The sequence below is a fragment of the Nerophis ophidion genome, linkage group LG23 (genome assembly GCF_033978795.1).
Source record: "Nerophis ophidion isolate RoL-2023_Sa linkage group LG23, RoL_Noph_v1.0, whole genome shotgun sequence".
NCBI lineage: Eukaryota > Metazoa > Chordata > Actinopteri > Syngnathiformes > Syngnathidae > Nerophis > Nerophis ophidion.
Window position 1 is genome coordinate 12,657,157 of NC_084633.1, and position 19,206 is coordinate 12,676,362.

A 19,206-nucleotide genomic window follows, 5' to 3' on the forward strand; every position below is an offset into this window, starting at 1 on the left:
GAGGAAAAAATAAATAAATCTCAACCCGGCTTCCCTCAGAGACACTGGCGGTCACCACTCCCGTAGCCACACCCCTCCGACTTTCCAGTACCACCATATAATCTCAGTAAAACACTAGTAATGCAATAAACAGATAAGGGATTTTCCAAAATTATCCTAGTAAATGTGTCTAATAACATCTGAATCGCTCCCACTACCCTGTCTTTTTCTTTTTTCTAGTCCTTTACTGTCACATTCCTCATCCATGAATCTTTCATCCTCGCTCAAAATAATGGGGAAATCGGCACTTTCTCGGTCCGAATCGCTCTTGCTGCTGGTGGCCATGATTGTAATCAATGTGAGGATGTGAGGAGCTCTACAACCCGTGACCTCACGCGCACATCGTCTGCTACTTCCGGTACAGGCAAGGCTTTTTTATTAGCGACCAAAAGTTGCGAACTTTGTCATCGATGTTCTCTACTAAATCCTTTCAGGAAAAATATGGCAATATCGCGAAATGATCAAGTATGACACATAGAATGGACCTGCAATCCCCGTTTGAATAAAAAAAATCTCAATTCAGGAGGCCTTTAATGCTTTCATTTATAATGGGCCAACATACAGTATATATACTGTATACCAGTAATAGTCAAGTGGTGATCTGTGGGCCAATTTTGGCCCATAAATGACTTCAAACCGGCATGCTTGTCATATACAGAGGGTTTTTGACTGTTGTTTTTAAGAACCGACTGACATGTGTTTGTTTTTTTTGCAGTACGAAACAGCAGAGTGCTCCTGTCATCTGGAGAATCTTTTGACTATCGTTTTGCAATCGGTCCTTCAAAACATTAGAGTTCTCTTGTCATATAGAAGATTCTGCCATCATAGTCACTGCTGTTGCATGTGTGCTTGGGCAAAAAACTCCACCCACCTGGCCTTCAGTCCAACTCACAATATATGGATTATTTTTAGCAGGACTCCCTTAAAAAGAGATTCTTAATCTCAATGAGACTTTCCTGCATAAAGAGGATCTTTGTCGAGTGGACCTAAAAAAAAAAAAAAAAAAAAAAGCAGAGGACTACAAGCATTTAGATGATCTTTGTTTATTTTTGTTTTTCTTTGCGTAAATGCGTTAAAAACATCAGCGTGCTCCTGTAACATTAGGGTTTTTTTGATGAGTCTTTGTTTTTTTGCGGTAAATTCTCAAAAACAGCAGAGCTGTCACATGTAGAATCTTAGACTTGTGTTTTTTGCAATTTGTCCTCAAATAAAGCAGAGCGCTCTTGCCATAAAGAGGATATTTAATGAGTGATCTTTTATTTTTTTTAATTTTGGGGGGGGCGGGTGGTGTGGTGTGCAGTAAGTGCTTGAAAACAGCAGAACCCTGTAGTCATATAAGATAGGTATTTAACTTGCATTTTTGTGCAATATGAGACCTATTATGCAGAACAAACTTGTCTTACCTGATTGTACCTTCTTTTGTTTATTTAGGATCCCTATAAGTTCAGAAAATTTTAAATCAAACAAAAGACGTATGGTGGAGATATTTATCAAACACTCAAGTCCGCCATTGTAGTTTTTCTCTTGTAGCTATTTTTTTATTGTGGGGCAGACTGGCTCGTACATGCACATGCATCCTCCACTGTTGTCATTTTTAATAAAAAAGTAGCGAATAGTTCTAATTTATATCTGTCAGTAGACTCCATATGGAAGCGCTAAAAACTACAAAAAAGATAGTCGAGTAAAGGCGCAGTTGAAGTGGAGGCACGTAAATAACACTGCCCACAAAACGGCACGTCCTAAATAACGTATTTTTTCGGAGTATAATTCGCTCCGGAGTATACGTCGCACCTGCCGAAAATGCATAATAAAGAAGGACAAAAACATAAGTCGCACTGGAGTATAAGTCGCAATTTTTGGGGGAAACTTATTTGATAAAACCCAACACCAAGAATAGACATTTGAAAGGCAAATTAAAATAAATAAAGAATAGTGAACAACAGGCTGAATAAGTGTACGTTATATGACTCATAAATAACCCAACCATCTGTCACTTCTAATTGCCAAATCCCATGAAATCTTATACGGCTAGTCTCTTACGCGAATGAGCTAAATAATATTTTGATATTTGGTGGTAATGTGTTAATAATTTCACACATAAGCCGCTCCTGAGAATAAGTCGCACCCTCGGCCAAACAATGAAAAAAACTGCGACTTATAGTCCGAAAAATACGGTAGACTGTTCAGAAAGAGGCTTGAAGTTGGTCTGTAAAAAATAATCTATGCAAAATTTTGTGCAAGTAACCACCTTTACATGTTAGGTAGACTGCAAAAAAGTGTTTTCAATGTAGAAAACAAATCCTAATATGACGCCTTCCGCCCGATTGTTGCTAAAATAGGCTGCAGCGTCCCCCGTGACCCTGAAGGGAATAAGCTGTAGAAATGGATGGATAATATGACGACCCCTTTAAATAAAGTAGAGCACACCACCCATAAAGAGGATCTTTGACAATTTATTTTTTTTGGCATTAGTGTTTAAAAACAGCAAAGCTGTTAGCTTTCTGAAAATGTGTCCCCAGGAACAATTTGAGTTGAAAATCCCTCCTATATATTGTCAAGAGCTCACCGTCATTTTGTCAGCTTAAACTGGAAGCTCACAAGAACTTTCTATTTTCTCTCTCATGAGCAACAACCCTCTGTCAAAAAACAACAACACATGCAGTGTTTCCATTGAGGCCAGGAAGCCAGAGAGGAGGAAATGGGGACTACATTGTGCAGCACTGCATGCACCGTCTGTCCTGTTTATCAGGAAATGATCTTATGTGGGGGAAGCAGGTGACACAAAGCCACACTTTGGAGTGTCACACATGCCTAATTGATCTTTACCTTTAGCATGAAGTTAAAAATGTTTTTAAAAAAAATGATTATTATTATTTTATACAGTAGATATTATTGCATATATTGAGTTTCTAGTCTAATTTGTCTTAGCCTATTCTTAACACAAATTTTTACTTATATACAGTGGGGCAAAAAAGTATTTAGTCAGCCACTTAAAATGATGACAGAGGTCTGTAATTTTCATCATAGGTACACTTCAACTGTGAGAGACAGAATGTGAAAAAAAAATCCAGTTATTCACATTTTAGGAATTTTAAAGAATTTATTTGTAAATTATGGTGGAAAATAAGTATTTGGTCAACCTTTCAAAGCTCTCACTGATGGAAGGAGGTTTTGGCTCAAAATCTCACGATACATGGCCCCATTCATTCTTTCCTTAACACGGATCAATCGTCCTGTCCCCTTAGCAGAAAAACAGCCCCAAAGCATGATGTTTCCACCCCCATGCTTCACAGTAGGTATGGTGTTCTTGGGATGCAACTCAGTATTCTTCTTCCTCCAAACACGACGCGTTGACTTTATACCAAAAAGTTCTATTTTGGTTTCATCTGACCACATGACATTCTCCCAATCCTCTGCTGTATCATCCATGTATCCATTTTGGTATAAACTCAACTAGTTGTGTTTTGAGGAAGAAGAATACTGAGTTGCATTCCCAAGAACACCACACCTACTGTGAAGCATGGGGGTGGAAACATCATGCTTTGGGGCTGTTTTTTTGCTAAAGGGACAGGACGATTGATCTGTTTGTAAGGAAAGAATGAATGGGGCCATGTATCGTGAGATTTTGAGCCAAAACCTCCTTCCATCAGTGAGAGCTTTGAATGGTTGACCAAATACTTATTTTCCACCATAATTTACAAATAAATTCTTTAAAAATCCTACAATGTGAATTCCTGGATTTTTTTTCACATTCCGTCTCTCACAGTTGAAGTGTACCTATGATGAAAATTACAGACCTCTGTCATCATTTTAAGTGGGAGAACTTGCACAATCGGTGGCTGACTAAATACATTTTTGCCCCCATTGTACTTTCTACTGCTAATACTTTATTCTCTGGCAGGAGTGGTGCTGGCACTTCTTCATCCTTCCTTAGCCATTGTGTTATTATAAACTGCTGTCCTAAACCATCCACGACATTAATGTGATACGCATCACAGTGCAGGATCTGAGCGGTGCCAGGGAGACAGCAGCTGCTGCACTTGTTGGTGGAGATAATAAAACGATCCATTTCATTTTGAGGATATCTGATAGCGCGGCCACTTCTACGGTCTAGCAGAGAAGGTCTGATTGAAACAGGATCGCAGCACGAGCCGGGAGTGGAAACCAGAGAGAAAAACCACTGCATCAGCACCAGGTAACTCTTGTTTCCTCTGTATCTGCACCTTTAACCAGACCCTCACCAACGTTTAATGGGCTTGGGACATCCTTCGACAAAGTGTTGCGAAAATATGTTATGTGTTTTGTGTTATAACTATTACTATCCTTTGTTTTATTTTCAAAATGTGGACCCAGACATGCGTTTAAGCAGCCTCCAAAACTACTAAATGGAGCTTGACTATTATTCTTTAAAAGAAAAACTTAATCACATGATGTGAAAAAATACATAATTGTATGGATTTTTCTTTATTATTTCGGATAGTTAGAAAATATACCGGTATGCTGTTATTGTACATTTCATTTTTTTTTATATAATTAAAGCCAACATTTAATTGTTTGTTTGGACTAGTTTCTTTAAAATGGATTAAATAAAATACCGGTATTTTCTAGTACGTGTCAAATAATTTAACTATTATTAATTTTAAAACTATTTTAATGTATATAAATTGTTTCTGTTGACTGGCAATAACTCCAATTTTTGGTGAAATATTTTTTGGTTGTGTGGCAATATTTTCATCCATCCATCCATCCATTTTCTACCACTTATTCCCTTTGGGGTTGCGGGGGGCGCTGGTGCCTATCTCAACTCCAATCGGGCGGAAGGCGGAGTACACCCTGGACAAGTCGCCACCTCATCACAGGGCCAACACAGATAGACAGACAACATTCACACTCACATTTTCATATTTGTTATATTTTATTAATAATTTTTGTTGTATTAAATGTCTTGCATTTATCGAGCAATAGCTTAATATTTGTATTAATTAAAATATTTAATATTATATTTTAAATATTATATTATAATATCAATATTACATTATCATGAACATTTAATGTTTGTGTCTTTTTAATATGAATATAATATTTAGATTTATTTATTTTAACATTATTCTTTATTAAACATATCTGTGCTGGACAAAATGTAATGCGGCAAACCACATGACAAGAAAATACGTTTAATGGATTTTTTTTTTTTTTAAGTGTAATGTTCTCTACTTAAGTTACTAGATAGTTGCCTTGATGTGTTCACCTGACTTAATTCACATACACATTATAAAGAAATAAGTCACATCCAACCAATTGTAACTAAACAGTACGCTTTTATTGAGCATTTTTTTCCTGGATTAGTTACAGAAAGTTATTAACGGATTATTTTTTGAATGATCATTCTTTACTTGTGTGCTGGGGATGGGGTGGAGGTGTCCATGAAGTGGTACGTAGTAGGCATGCTGCGTCACTGCACAGTCACAGCTGTGAAAACCAACATGGTCCCTGTCAGCTGTCCTCGTGGAACAGTCTGAAGGCAACACACATCAGGAGAGAACCGGCCAGGACGAAGAGTCACAAACCTGGGGGAGGATTTGTGAGTTTGACGCCGCAACCAACCCACTTGACGTATAGAAATGTGCAAATTTCACCACATATATAACACAGAGATGATTTACCAGGTGGAACAGTAAACCCCGACCTACCCTTTAAAGTATTTCAATGTCTTTACAGAAGTATGCCCCTTCTGAAATCATTCTCATGATCTTGCCAAGAAACAGCGTCCTTTAGAGTGAAAACAAAGCACAGATGATGATGTACACTGAAATGATTGCTGTCACATGACCTCAACGTAAATAGTATTGAAAAGGTCTTCTACTAAGAAATGGTGCTGAGCATGCACACATACTGTAGGTAGTCGAAAGTGCAAAATATACAATATCACATCTTGTTATTTGTAATACTTCACACAGAGTGAAAACTCCACAACTTTTGAACTCTGACACTGTGGAGCATTTGGCACCTAAGTGGTGGTGCAAGTCTTAACCCACCTACTGGTATCCTTGGAGCTAATCTTAACCCTTGTTCTTTTAACCCATGGCAAACATTGTTCCTGTAGTCTGTTAACCTGTTAACTCACACAGACTGTTAAATTGTGATATTAACCCTATTTCCTAGAGTCCATAATATTAAACCTTGTTCAGGCGACCTATCCTAGATGTAGCCAATGATATTAACAATTCTCCCCGTGTCTGAGCTTAACCATTTTCCTATAGCTATATAACACTTACACTTTTAGAGAAACTAACCCTTGTTCATGAGGCCTATGTAAAACCCTGTTCCTAATCCTGTAGCCCATGATATTAACCCTTGTTCCTGGTATTAACCATTGCTCTGGTGGCTAATTTTAACCATTTTTCCTAAAGTCAGTAACGTTTGCCCCTGAAGTCAATGTAAAAACCTGTTCCTCTGGTCTATGATGTTTACCCTTGTATACAAACCTGATCCTGCATTCCATTATACTAACCATTGTTCCTGTGGTCTATGTAAGTTCATTTAGCCCATGATATTAACATTTGTTCCTGTGGCCAATGTAAAACCCTGTTCCCGTAGCCCATGATAGTAGCCTTTGTTCCTGTGGCCCTAAGTACAAAACCCTGTTCCAGTAGCCCATGATATCAACCCCTGTTCCTTATGTAAAACCATGTTCCATTAGCCCATGTTGTTAACTTTTGCTCCTGTTGCCTAAATAAACAGCCTGTTCCTGTAGCCCATTATATTAACTTTTGTTCCTGTCGCATACTGTATATAAAAACCCTGTTCTTGTAGTCTATAATATTAAAACCTTAATCCTGTAGATAATATTGCCCGTGTTCCTGTGGCCTATGTAAAACCCTGTTCATGTTGACAATATAAACCCTTTTTCATGTCGCCTTTGTAAAACCCTGTTCCTGTAGCCGATGATAATTATCGCTCCTGAGGCCTACGTAAAACCCTGTTGCTATATGTAGCGCATGACATTAACCACAGTTCATGCAGTTTATGATATTAACCCCTGCTCCTGTTCTAGTTTCCGTTGCTGACCTTAACCATTTTCCTTTAGCGTGCCCTTGTTCCTGTAGCTAAAGTAAACATCTTGTTCCTGTGGCCAATGAGCATGCTATTAACCATTGTTCCTGTAGTTAATGATATAAATCCTTGTTCCTGTGGCCTACGAGCATGATTGTGGAGGGGGCGTGGTCTGCGCGGCTCCTGCGGGAAGGGAGTGTGCAGGAACCGTGCGGACCACGCCTCTCCACAATGATAGTAACCATTGTTCCTGTAGTTAATGATATAAACCCTTGTTCCTGTGGCCTACGGAGAACCCTGTTCCGGTTTCTGTTGCTGACCATAACCATTTTCCTTGTTCTTCTAGCTAAAGTAAACATATAGTTCCTGTGGACAACACTATTCCTTCCTTGTTGCCCTGGTTAAATGTTGTTCCTGGAACTTAAACCCTTGTTCCTACAGCGCATGTTATTAGCACCTGCTTCTGTGTCCAACACCAACCTTTGCTTTGTAAATCATTTGAATGTGTGTTCCTATAACTGGTGCTAAACATAGTTCCTGTAGGACATGTTATTAACGCTTGTTCCTGTGGCCTACGCATACTCTTCTTTCTGTAAACCCCATCCAAGCCATTTTTAACCCTTTGTGCCGTAACTCATGCGCAGCGCTTGCTCCTGTAGCCCATGTCGACCTTTGTTTCTGTTACCCTTTGTCAAATATTCTTCCAGTATGTCACGTTAACCCGGTTCTCCCATTCCACGCTTTGTTCCTGTAGTCCACGTTATTAACCCTTGCTTCTGTGACTTAACCCTTTGTTCCTGCCACCCTTGTTATAAAAACCTTGTTCCTGTATTCAGTGTTCAAGTGAGGCCCCAACCGTAGCAAGGCTGTCTTTGGGCATGGCAAGGGGCCTGTTGTGCTGAGCTCCTATTTTGGAAGAGGCATAAACAGTGTAGAACGCAGCAGCCTTTTCTTAGTCATGTGTTGCTGTGAGGGCTCCTCTCTGACTGCGTTCTTTTAAGTTTGTTTCGGTCTGGTTTTTTTCCTATTAACTCCCTTAAAACTACAACAGTATATAACAGTCTTTTTTTTTTTTTACTGCATTAAGTGCCAGAAATTATTCACAGCCATTTTGTCTTATAAAAAAAAACACTGCTTATGTAGCAGGCAGAAAAAAAAAGTAAAAAACAAAACAAATGCAAATCAGTTTTTTGTCTTTTTTAGTAAAGAAATACAAATAGCAATTGCCACGTTTTATGATGTGTCCAAATATGGTTAATTCATTAATAATAAAAACATAAACAAGCAAGCAGGGATTATTATTATTATCATTATTATTATTTTTACATCACTACTACAGTATGTACACAGCTTCTCCAGTAAAAGCTGACAGGATGAAATGGACACTTGGGTGAAAAAAGAGTTCAGAAGGAGGAGGCGGAAGTAGTGCCAACTAACTAAAGACACCCACAACATGAAGATTCCCCCTCCTCCTCCTCTTCTTTCAGCTTATTTTACAGCCTTGCCCTGTGAATGTGATCTGTGTCTCAGACCCTCAGATATCTCACACTTCTAAAAATAGTCCGTCTTGCTTTTTTTTTTAACATATCTCTCTTGTTCCTAGGACGTGGTCTTCGCTCCATTCCATTCCTGTGATGGTTTCTCCTGCCATTGGAGTTGGACCTATATTCATGAACCATCATCTTCATCGCTGCAGGAGCTTCCCATCCTTCTGTGCAGGTGCTGTCACTCTGTGCGTCCATGCAAATGTGTGGTCTTATACTGTAGTGGTAGAGGGATGAAACCAATGGGAGAAGAGTCTGAAGAGGGAGGGGTCGTTGTAGGGAATACACACTTAACACTCTTTTTTTTTTTTGACACACACAATATCCCACATTAACTTTGAAAGGATGGAGGACACAGCTAAACTTTTTTTTTTTTTTTTTGTTTAGCTGTGTCGTTCATTACCTTCTTTTTCTCACACATGGAAACGCTATACAATATTAGATTGGCACACAAGTCAGTGTTAAAGTCTGTACAGAGTGAAAGTGGCATCCATGTTTTGCATCCTCCTCCTCCTCCTCAACTTCCACCCGCTTCGTCGCCATGCCCGATTTGGACTGCCCCGCTTCACCACAGCTGCCTTCCCGTGTAGGTAGGCGGGGCAGAGGGCACCTGTAGGGTGAAAGCAAAGCAAATTATTGTTGTGGTATTATAAATCCGTCTATTGAACGCTGTTATTTAAAAAAAAAAAAAATGTTTTAATGACAACAAAGGTCTGAAAAAGGTTATTAAAGGCCTACTGAAACCCACTACTACCCACCACGCAGTTTGATAGTTTATATATCAATGATGAAATATTAACATTGCAACACATGCCAATACGGCCTTTTTAGTTTACTAAATTACAATTTTAAATTTCCCGGGAGTTTCGTCTTCGAAACGTCGTGTAATGATGACGTGTACGCAAGACGTCACGGGTTTTTAGGAAGTATGAGCGCTGCGCACACATACAGCTAAAAGTCGTCTGCTTTAACGGCATAAATATACAGTTTTTTGGACATCTGTGTTGCTGAATCTTTTGCAATTTGTTCAATTAATATTGGAGAAGTCACAGTAGAAAGATGGAGTTGGGAAGCTTTAGCCTTTAGCCACACAAACACATGGTGATTCCTTGTGCAAAATTCCTGGAGGTGAAACTTTACTATGGATCGCAGCGCGGTCAAGAGAACACGGATACCGACCACATGTCAACCAGCAGGTTTCGGTGAGAAAATTGTGGTTAAAAAGTCAGTTCTTACCGGAGAAAAACTGAGCTTGTGCCGCCCATAAAGCTGCCGTCGACTTCCCTGAGACACTGCGCGTCAACACCTGGCCGTGGACGTACACCTCCGACTATCAGGTACTATTAAACTCACTAAAACACTAGCAACATAATAGAAAGATAAGGGATTTCCCAGAATTATCTGTCTAAATTATTGTCTGTCTAAATTATTGTCTAAAAACATCGGAATCCGTCCCAATGCAATCAAGTTTGTTTTTTTTTAAACTTTTTTTTTATTTTATTTTTTTATCAATATCCTCAAACACAAATTTTTCATCCTTGCTCAAATTAATGGGGAAATTGTCGTTTTCTCGTTCCGAATAGCACTTTTTGTTTGAGGCTCCCATTAAAAACAATGTGAATATGTGAGGAGCCATCAAACATGTGACGTCATCATCTGCGACTTCCGGTAGAGGCAAGGCATTTCTCTTAGCACCGAAAGTTGCAAACTTTATTGTGGATGTTCTCTACTAAATTCTTTCAGCAAAAATATGGCAATATCGCGAAATGATCAAGTATGACACATAGAATGGACCTGATATCCCCGTTTAAATAACAAAATCTCATTTCAGTAGGCCTTTAATATCCAATGTACACTATATCTGCCTTGACTAACATATGAATTTGAAGTGCCATCCATCCATAACTCGTAGGGTTCAATATGATGTTGGGCCACCTATTGCAGCTATTACAGCTTCAACTCTTCTGGGAAGGCTGTCCACAAGGTTGCGGAGTGCGTTTATAGGAATTTTCCACCATAGGTGTGGTCACACAATGATTTTGGTCGAGAAGACCTGGCTCTGTTTCCGTTCTAATTCATCACAAAGATGTTCTATTGGGGTCAGGGCAGTCAAGTTCATCCACACCAGACTTTGGCATCCATGTCTTTATGGACCTTGCTTTGTGCACTGGTGCACAGTCATGTTGGAAGAGGAAGGGGCCCACTCCAAACTGTTCCCACAAGGTTGGGAGCATCGAATTGTCTAAAACCTTTTGGTATCCTGGAGCATTCAAAGTTCCTTTCACTGGAACTGGAGTGGCCCCCTTCCTCTTCCAATATGACTGTGCACCAGTGCAAGGTCCATAAAGACATGGATGCCAGAGTTTGGTCTGGATGAACTTGACTGTCCTGCACAGAGTCCTGACCTGATCCCGATAGAACACCTTTAGGATGAATTAGAACGGAGACTGAGAGCCAGGCCTTCTCGACCAACATCAGTGTGTGACCTTACCAATATGCGATTGTAAAAATGATCGAAAATTCCTATAAACACACTCCGCAACATTGTGGACAGTCATCCCAGAAGAGTTGAACCTGTAATAGTTACACAAGGTGGACCGACATCATATTGAACCCTATGGGTTAAGAATGGGATGCCACTTCAAGTGAGTCAAGGCAGGTGGCCAAATACCTTTGGCAATATAGTGTAGCTTTCAACAGCCAATTGGAAACGATAAGACTAAATCATATAGTTTGTAGTTCTTATAGAAATTGCCTTATGTATAGTACATAAAATATGAATACAGCATTGTTTATTTTTTTATAGTTCAAAACCTTTATGGTATCAGCAGAATTGAGCATTTTTGTCACTTCATTGCAAGATGCATCTTCTCATGCATACAATACAGCAAGTGCATGAACACAATGTAACCCTAAATGGACGGAGTATATAACCCATTTCCCATTAGTGTGTGTTGTGTGTGCCTCAAGTCTGCACAGGTGTGTATTCTTGTATTTCTACCCTTCTTGAGACATCAACAAGGAAAAGTACCTTCCCTAGGACAGATGAACAAGTTAAGACATAAATCATTGTCCCAATACGGAAAACCATTGTGTCTAATAGAGAATGTCTCATTTGCACCCCTGGTGGTGAAATCTATCAAAAGTAGGGTGGTCCCAAAAGGGACGGATTTTTCAAATTGACTGTTTGTCGGTTTTAAAAGTGCTCCCCTCTCTGGTCAACATATGTAAAAACAAGTGTTTAAGAAATTGAAATGCGCCCCCTTTGGCCAAAATTAATGAAAAATAAATATGTATATAGAGACATACTGTAATAACTTGAAGTAAATAATGAAGATTAAGAACCAATTACACAAAAATTTAATAAAAAAATACAAATGAACTAAAGGCAGTCTTTTTCTCACAATGTGTCGACTTTTTTCTTAAGAAATTGGGAACGATTTTTTCATATTCTTTTTTGTTATATATTTGTAATATTGCAATATTTTCTCGTAAAATTATTACTTTTTTATGTAAAATTATTACTCTTTAATGCAAAATTGTGACACTTGTCATATGAAATTCTGATTTATCACAATCTTGCCATTTTTTTGTTCTTGTAAAGTAGTGACATATTTTGAGTAGAATTATGACTTGTTGTCATAATTTTGCAGAGTAAAATTCCGATTATTATTCATATATTGCCAAAATTTTAAAGTTTTCCTCTAAAATTGTGACTTTTGTTAAGTAAAATGTTGACTCTTTTCATGAAATTGCCAAAATGTAAAGCTTTTTTTGTAAAAACTGTTATTGAGTAAAAGTCCTACTTTTATCATGATATTGCACAAATGTTCAGTTTTTCTTGTAAAATTTTGACTTGCGTTGAGTAAAATTACGACTTTTATTATAATACTGCCAAAGCGGGTTGGAAACAAAGTAACAAAAGTTTTTCTTGTGAAAATTGTGACCTTTTTCTGGAAAAATTACCACACATTTTTCACAACAAGCTTTTTTTATATTTGCAAAGTATGTGTATATTATAAATGTTGTGAATACAAATTTTAATATATCTAGAAAGGGTGGTTCTAAAGAGGTAGGCCTTTTTAACAGAGATCTCAAGAAGGAAACAAATACAAAAAAGTGTGTGTCTGTGTGTGTGTGTGTGTGTGTGTTTGTTTGAGGCACATCATTTCTTGAAAATCATTGTAAATACAAATAATAAACTCAATCTAAATGATTATAAGTTTATATAATCATAATTAAATGATTACAAAAACAATAAAAAGAATAGTTTTCTGCCAATATTTGTAATTTTAAATTTGTGTTATTTTAAATTAATTCACTGCACTTTTAAATACATTTTAAACATACTAAAAAAACAACACACACTGTAGTTGTTTTATTCAATGTTAACAGCAAATTTACAACAAACAAATTAATTAAAAAAAAATGCTCTAATGATAAAATAATTTAAATTCACAGACCAAAATGAATAACATTTGACTTATTTATAAATAAAAACTTCCAAAGTATTAAAATTGGTATTCTTATTGTGTTTGTATTTAATATTGGCCCTGCTAAGTGTTTTACATTCAATTGTTAAACCATTCTTAAAAGCTATACTGTATGAATAAAAAACAACAACAAAAAAAACTAGTTTTTTTCTTTTACACAAGAGTTTTGCTTATCCTTGAGTACAAATCGAAGTGATTTCATTCTAGTGAAATTAAGCTCGGAAGTGTGTGGCTTTTGGGATGAAAGACTAAAAATAGATACCACCTATGACTATTTTTGTCAGTGGCTTGTGTGCATTTGAGCCATGCTTTGGTGATCGTGTAACAGCTACAGTGGGGCAAAGAAGTATTTAGTCAGCCACCGATTGTGCAAGTTCTCCCACTTAAAATGATGACAGAGGTCTGTAATTTTCATCATAGGTACACTTCAACTGTGAGAGACAGAATGTGAAAAAAAAATCCAGGAATTCACATTGTAGGAATTTCAAAGAATTTATTTGTAAATTACGTTGGAAAATAAGTATTTGGTCAACCTTTCAAAGCTCTCACTGATGGAAGGAGGTTTTGGCTCAAAATCTCACGATACATGGCCCCATTCATTCTTTCCTTAACACGGATCAGTTGTCCTGTCACCTTAGCAGAAAAACAGCCCCAAAGCATGATGTTTCCATCCCCATGCTTCACAGCAGGTATGGTGTTCTTGGGATGCAACTCAGTATTCTTCCTCCAAACACGACGAGTTGAATTTATACCAAAAAGTTCTATTTTGGTTTCATCTGACCACATGATATTCTCCCAATCCTCTGCTGTATCATCCATGTATCCATTTTGGTATAAACTCAACTCGTGTTTGGAGGAAGAAGAATACTGAGTTGCATCCCAAGAACACCATCCCTACTGATAAGCATGGGGGTGGAAACATCATGCTTTGGGGCTGTTTTTTTGCTAAAGGGACAGGACGATTGATCTGTTTGTAAGGAAAGAATGAATGGGGCCATGTATCGTGAGATTTTGAGCCAAAACCTCCTATCAGTGAGAGCTTTGAATGGTTGACCAAATACTTATTTTCCACCATAATTTACAAATAAATTCTTTAAAATTCCTACAATGTGAATTCCTGGATTTTTTTTTCACATTCTGTCTCTCACAGTTGAAGTGTACCTATGATGAAAATCACAGACCTCTGTCATCATTTTAAGTGGGAGAACTTGCACAATCGGAGGCTGACTAAATACTTTTTTGCCCCACTGTATATGGAAAGCCATAATGGCCGGTTAGTTACAGCTGCTTATTTACATTCATTTGCCCGCTCATATGAGTGACCATGTGTGGCAAGGCCTTTACATGCATGTGCTTACAAAAACAAGACTGGAACATGCACTGTGCACACTCACACGGCTCTTGGTTTGTTTGTTTTTTTGGTTTGGAATGATGTACGTTCCGGCACAAATGTGCATGCAGTCTGATTCGGGAGGGGCGCGGCGTGTTAGCGGCGTGTACCTGCGACTGGGAGGATGTACTCACCGCTCCCCCGTTCAGGATCATGGTCATTTCGGTGGGCTGGTAGACGTTACTGCGGAAGGGAGCGCTGGGCCTGGCGCCCGTGTTGCTGTTGTGCTGCCCGGCGCTGCTGGCGCTCCTCAATCCTGATGTAGCAGAGATAAATAGAAGGATGACTCATCATTGTGACTCATCACAAATCTTGCCGTGCACGGAAGTTTGCTTTTGGCACTCGTACTTTTCCGAAAAAATGCATTTTTCATTCAGAACACCTTCTGCTTACATGGACATGCACGACAAAATATGCATGTTGGCGGTAGCTCTTACGCACTCGTCGGAACATTTGACTATATGACAAGAAGCATTTTTTCCAAAGAGACTGAGGGTAAAAGAAACCAACAAAGTCATGCATGAGAGGATACTACGTTATATAATATATAATATTATATATTACTGTGCAATATAATATAATATACCGTATTTCCTTGAATTGCCGCAGGGCATATAATATGTGCCTGCCTTGAATTACTGCCGGGTCAAACTCGCTTCGCAAAATAATTAGCGCATGCTTAGTATTACCGCCTGGAGAAACTCGTGAACGTCACGAGTGACACTTGCCCTGTCATCATTTTCAAAATGGAGGAGGCTAATTTCAATACCGGTAATTTGAAATGGCATAAAGGGAAGCCGATTAAGAGCTATTCAGTAGGATTTAAGGTCCAAGCTTACATCACACTCAAATTTTTACTGCATGCCTTTAGTAAGTGCCGGAGTGAGAAGAGGTTTTAAAATAATTAGCACATGCTTACTTATACCGCATGCCTTTGGTAAGCGCAGAGTGAGAAGAGGTTTTAAATTAATTAGCGCCCTGGCGGCAATTCAAGGAAATACGGTAATATAATGTAATATAATAATACACTTAAAGATCAGCACGCTATTGAACGATAACAACGGAGGTCTCTTTTGAGGGATGGCCTCAAATCTATATTGAGATAGACACTATATTGCCAAATGTTTTTAGCTTCCCATCCAAATGATCAAAATCATGTGTCCTAATCACCTGGCCCCAGCCACAGGTGTATACAATCAAGCACATAAGCATGGAGACTGTTTCTACAAACATTTGTGAAAGAATGTGCCACTCTCAGTGATTTCCAGCGTGGAACTGTCATAGGATGCCACCTGTGCAACAAATCCAGTTGTGAAATTTCCTCGCTCCTAATTATTCCAAAGTCACCTGTCAGCTTTATTATAAGAAAATGGAAGAGTTTGGGAACAACAGCAACTCAGCCACCAAAGTGGTAGGCCACATCAACTGACAGAGAGGGGTCAGCAGATGCTGAATTTCATAGTGCAAAGAGGTCGCCGACTTTCTGCACAGTCAGTTGCTACAGAGCTCCAAACTTCATGTGACCTTCCAATTAGCCCACGTACAGTACGCAGAGAGCTTCATGGAATGGGTTTCCATGGCCGAGCAGCTGCATTTAAGCCATGCATCACCAAGTCCAATGCAAAGCGTGTGATGCCGTGGTGTAAAGCACGTCGCCACTGGACTCTAAAGCAGTGGAGAAGCGTTCTCTGGAGTGATGAATCACGCTTTTCCATCTGGCAATTTGATGGACCAGTCTGGGTTTGGAGGTTGCCAGGAGAACGCTACATTTCGGACTGCATTGTGCAGAGTGTGAAATTTGGTGGAGAAGGAATTATGGTGTGGGGTTCTTTTTCAGGAGTTGTGCTTGGCCCCTTAGTTCCAGTGAAAGCAACTTTGAATGTTCCAGGATACCATAGCATTTTGGACAATTTCATGCTCCCAACCTTTTGGGAAGAGTGGAGCGGGCCCCTTCCTCTTCAAACATGACTATGCACCAGTGCACAAAGCAAGGTCCATAAAGACATGGATGACAGAGTCTGGTGTGGATTAATGTGACTGGCCTGCACAGAGTCCTGACCTGAACCCGAAAGAACACCTTTGGGATGAATTACAATGTAGACTGAGAGCCAGGCCTTCTCGACCAACATCAGTGTGTGACCTCACCACTACGCTTTTGGAAGAATGGAGGAAAATTCCTGCAAATACACTCCGCAACCTTGTGGACAGCCTTCCCAGAAGAGTTGAAGCAGTAAGGTAAAAGGGGGGCCGACATCATATTGAACCCTATGGGTTAGGAATGGGATGGCACTTCAAGTTTACATGTGAGTCAAGTCAGGTGGCCAAATACTTTTGGCAATATAGTGTATTTGGTATAAAAATGATAATAGCACCATTTCAAAAGAAGGTTACAAAGGCTCTTAACTTAGCTGCTGACGTCTGCAGTAACTTATTGCACTATTTCGAGTTGTATTATTTTCTCAAATATTATTATAAAACTATTCGTTTTGGGCGATACTACAAATTTGGGTATCAATCTAATACCAAGTAGTTACAGGGGCGGTATTGGCCATACAGATACTGATACTAAAATTTTTCCAGATCATCATATTATTCAATTTTATATTACAATTACAACCAGACAAAATCACAGCATGGCGATGTAAAAATATCAATTCAATATTTAAATTATTTCCTGCTGATTTAAATCATATTTTTTGTCTCCTAAAACCCTCCTGTGTACAGGGATTTATTTTTTGGAGTTTGTAAACAACAACAAAACTAAAAATGTCATTTGGTAAAAAAAAAAAACATCGATCTAACCACTGTAGTATCGACCATATACTGATACTATACTTGACGGTGTTATTATCGATGTTTGGATCGATCCGCCCACATTTGTCCACATACAAGTGCTCTAGCTTGCTGTTAGCGGTTAGCACATTCTCCTATGGTGTGTAGTGTAGCATGTTTAGCCTCTCCTCAGGCCTCCAGTGATAATGGTACCTCTAAGAAACTTAGTTTATTTGCTGCCATGTAGGCGAGGATTGCTGACTTAGAAGTGGCTTTGCACTGTGGAGGGACATTTGCCCCTAGCAAAAATTATTCAGTGCGTTGAGGACGCGTTTGTTTGTTTGTCGCTGTCAAATTTGCTGTGCACGGCTAGAATGTGTCAACATGCCTGATAAAAAAAATCAATTATACTTAGTTTCCTGTAATTAGTTTTCAACATGGGGAAATATGCTTTTGGAGCGTCTGAAGTTAGCTGATGGTGTTAACGTTTTATCCAAGAGGAGACTGAGGGCAGCAAGAAAAGGGATTGATTGATTGATTGATTGATTGATTGATTGATTGATTGATTGAAACTTTTATTAGTAGATTGCACAGTTCAGTACATATTCCGTACAATTGACCACTAAATGGTAACACCCGAATGAGTTTTTCAACTTTTTTAAGTCGGGGTCCACGTTAATCAATTCATGGTAAGGGAGTGTTGCATCAAAGTGGACACTGGAGTGGAATAGTACAACTACAGTGAGTCAACTACGAGTGTTGTCCCACTACCTTTTGTACCGGTACCGCTACCTAAATTATTTCAATACTTTTCGGTACTTTTCTAAATAGAGGGGACCACAAGAAATTTCATTATTGGCTTTATTTAAAAAAAAAAAATATTGGGGTACATTAAACATATGCTTCTTATTGCAAGTTTGTCCTTAAATAAAATAGTGAACATACAAGACAACTTGTCTTTAATTAGTAAGTAAACAACGGCTCCTAATTTAGTTTGCTGACATATGCAGTAACATATTGTGTCATTTTCCGTTCTATTATTTTGTCAACATTATTAAGGACAAGTGGTAGAAAATGAATTATTAATCTACTTGTTCATTTACTGTTAATATCTGCTTACTTTCTCTTTTAACATGTTCTATCTACACTTCTGTTAAAACGTAATAATCACTTATTCTTCTTTTGTTTGGATGCTTTACATTAGTTTTGGATGATACCACAAATTTGGGTATCAATCCGATACCAAGTCGTTACAAGATCATACATTGGTCATATTCAAAGTCCTCATGTGTCCAGGAATGTATTTTCTGAGTTTACAAACGTAAAATAAATTAAAAAAACAAACAAATATGTTTTGTGATGCCAAAAAATTTTGACGTAATCATAGTAGTATCGACAAGATATGCTCTTGTACTTGGTATCATTACAGTGGATGTCAGGTGTAGATCCACCAATGGCGTTTGTTCACATTTTGACGTCGGTGAGCTACGGTGTGTAGTGAAACATGTTTAGCTATTCCTCGTCCTGCAGGGATGATACTTGTAAGAAACTTACTTTATTTGTCGCCATGGAGGCGAGGATTAGTCATTTAGGAGTCGCTAAAACACTGCCGACTGCGGCTGGACTTTAGCCGCTAACTAGCTAGCCATGTCTTAAAGCATCTCTTCCTGAGGGCGTTTTAGTGTTGTAACTTCACCTTTATCATGAGTTTTAGGCCAAAATGCATCTGTTCTCCCTTTTCTGTCTACACACTGTGTCTCCTTGTAAGTACTCTGTGATTGTGCGCTGCCGAACATGCTCATCTGCTCGTAAACCAGCAATGTCACAACGTGACGATGACAGGGGAGCGGGGTGGTGTACCGGTACTTTTCAGAGGCGGTATAGTACCGAATATGATTCATTAGTATCGCAGTAC

At 38.6% G+C, this 19,206-nt stretch overlaps 2 protein-coding genes across 3 annotated transcripts in view; one reads left to right on the forward strand and one right to left on the reverse strand.

The window, feature by feature from the left end:
- Positions 1 to 1,272, forward strand: part of iqck (IQ motif containing K) — a 41,655-nt gene extending 40,383 nt beyond the window's left edge. The window contains exon 10 of the mRNA XM_061884908.1: positions 755 to 1,272. The gene's annotated coding sequence lies outside the window, so the exon portion shown is untranslated. The remainder of the gene's footprint in view (positions 1 to 754) is intronic.
- Positions 1,273 to 8,274: 7,002 nt separating this feature from the next.
- gprc5ba (G protein-coupled receptor, class C, group 5, member Ba) overlaps positions 8,275 to 19,206 on the reverse strand; it is a 39,569-nt gene continuing 28,637 nt past the window's right edge. The window contains exons 3-4 of one of the 2 annotated variants that reach the window (XM_061884889.1): positions 14,630 to 14,775; positions 8,275 to 9,246 (exon numbers count right to left, since the gene is read on the reverse strand). In XM_061884889.1, coding sequence (XP_061740873.1) covers positions 9,202 to 9,246; positions 14,630 to 14,775 — 191 coding nt within the window. In that variant the 3' untranslated portion in view covers positions 8,275 to 9,201. The remainder of the gene's footprint in view (positions 9,247 to 14,629; positions 14,776 to 19,206) is intronic. The other variant, XM_061884890.1, reaches the window with a different exon arrangement.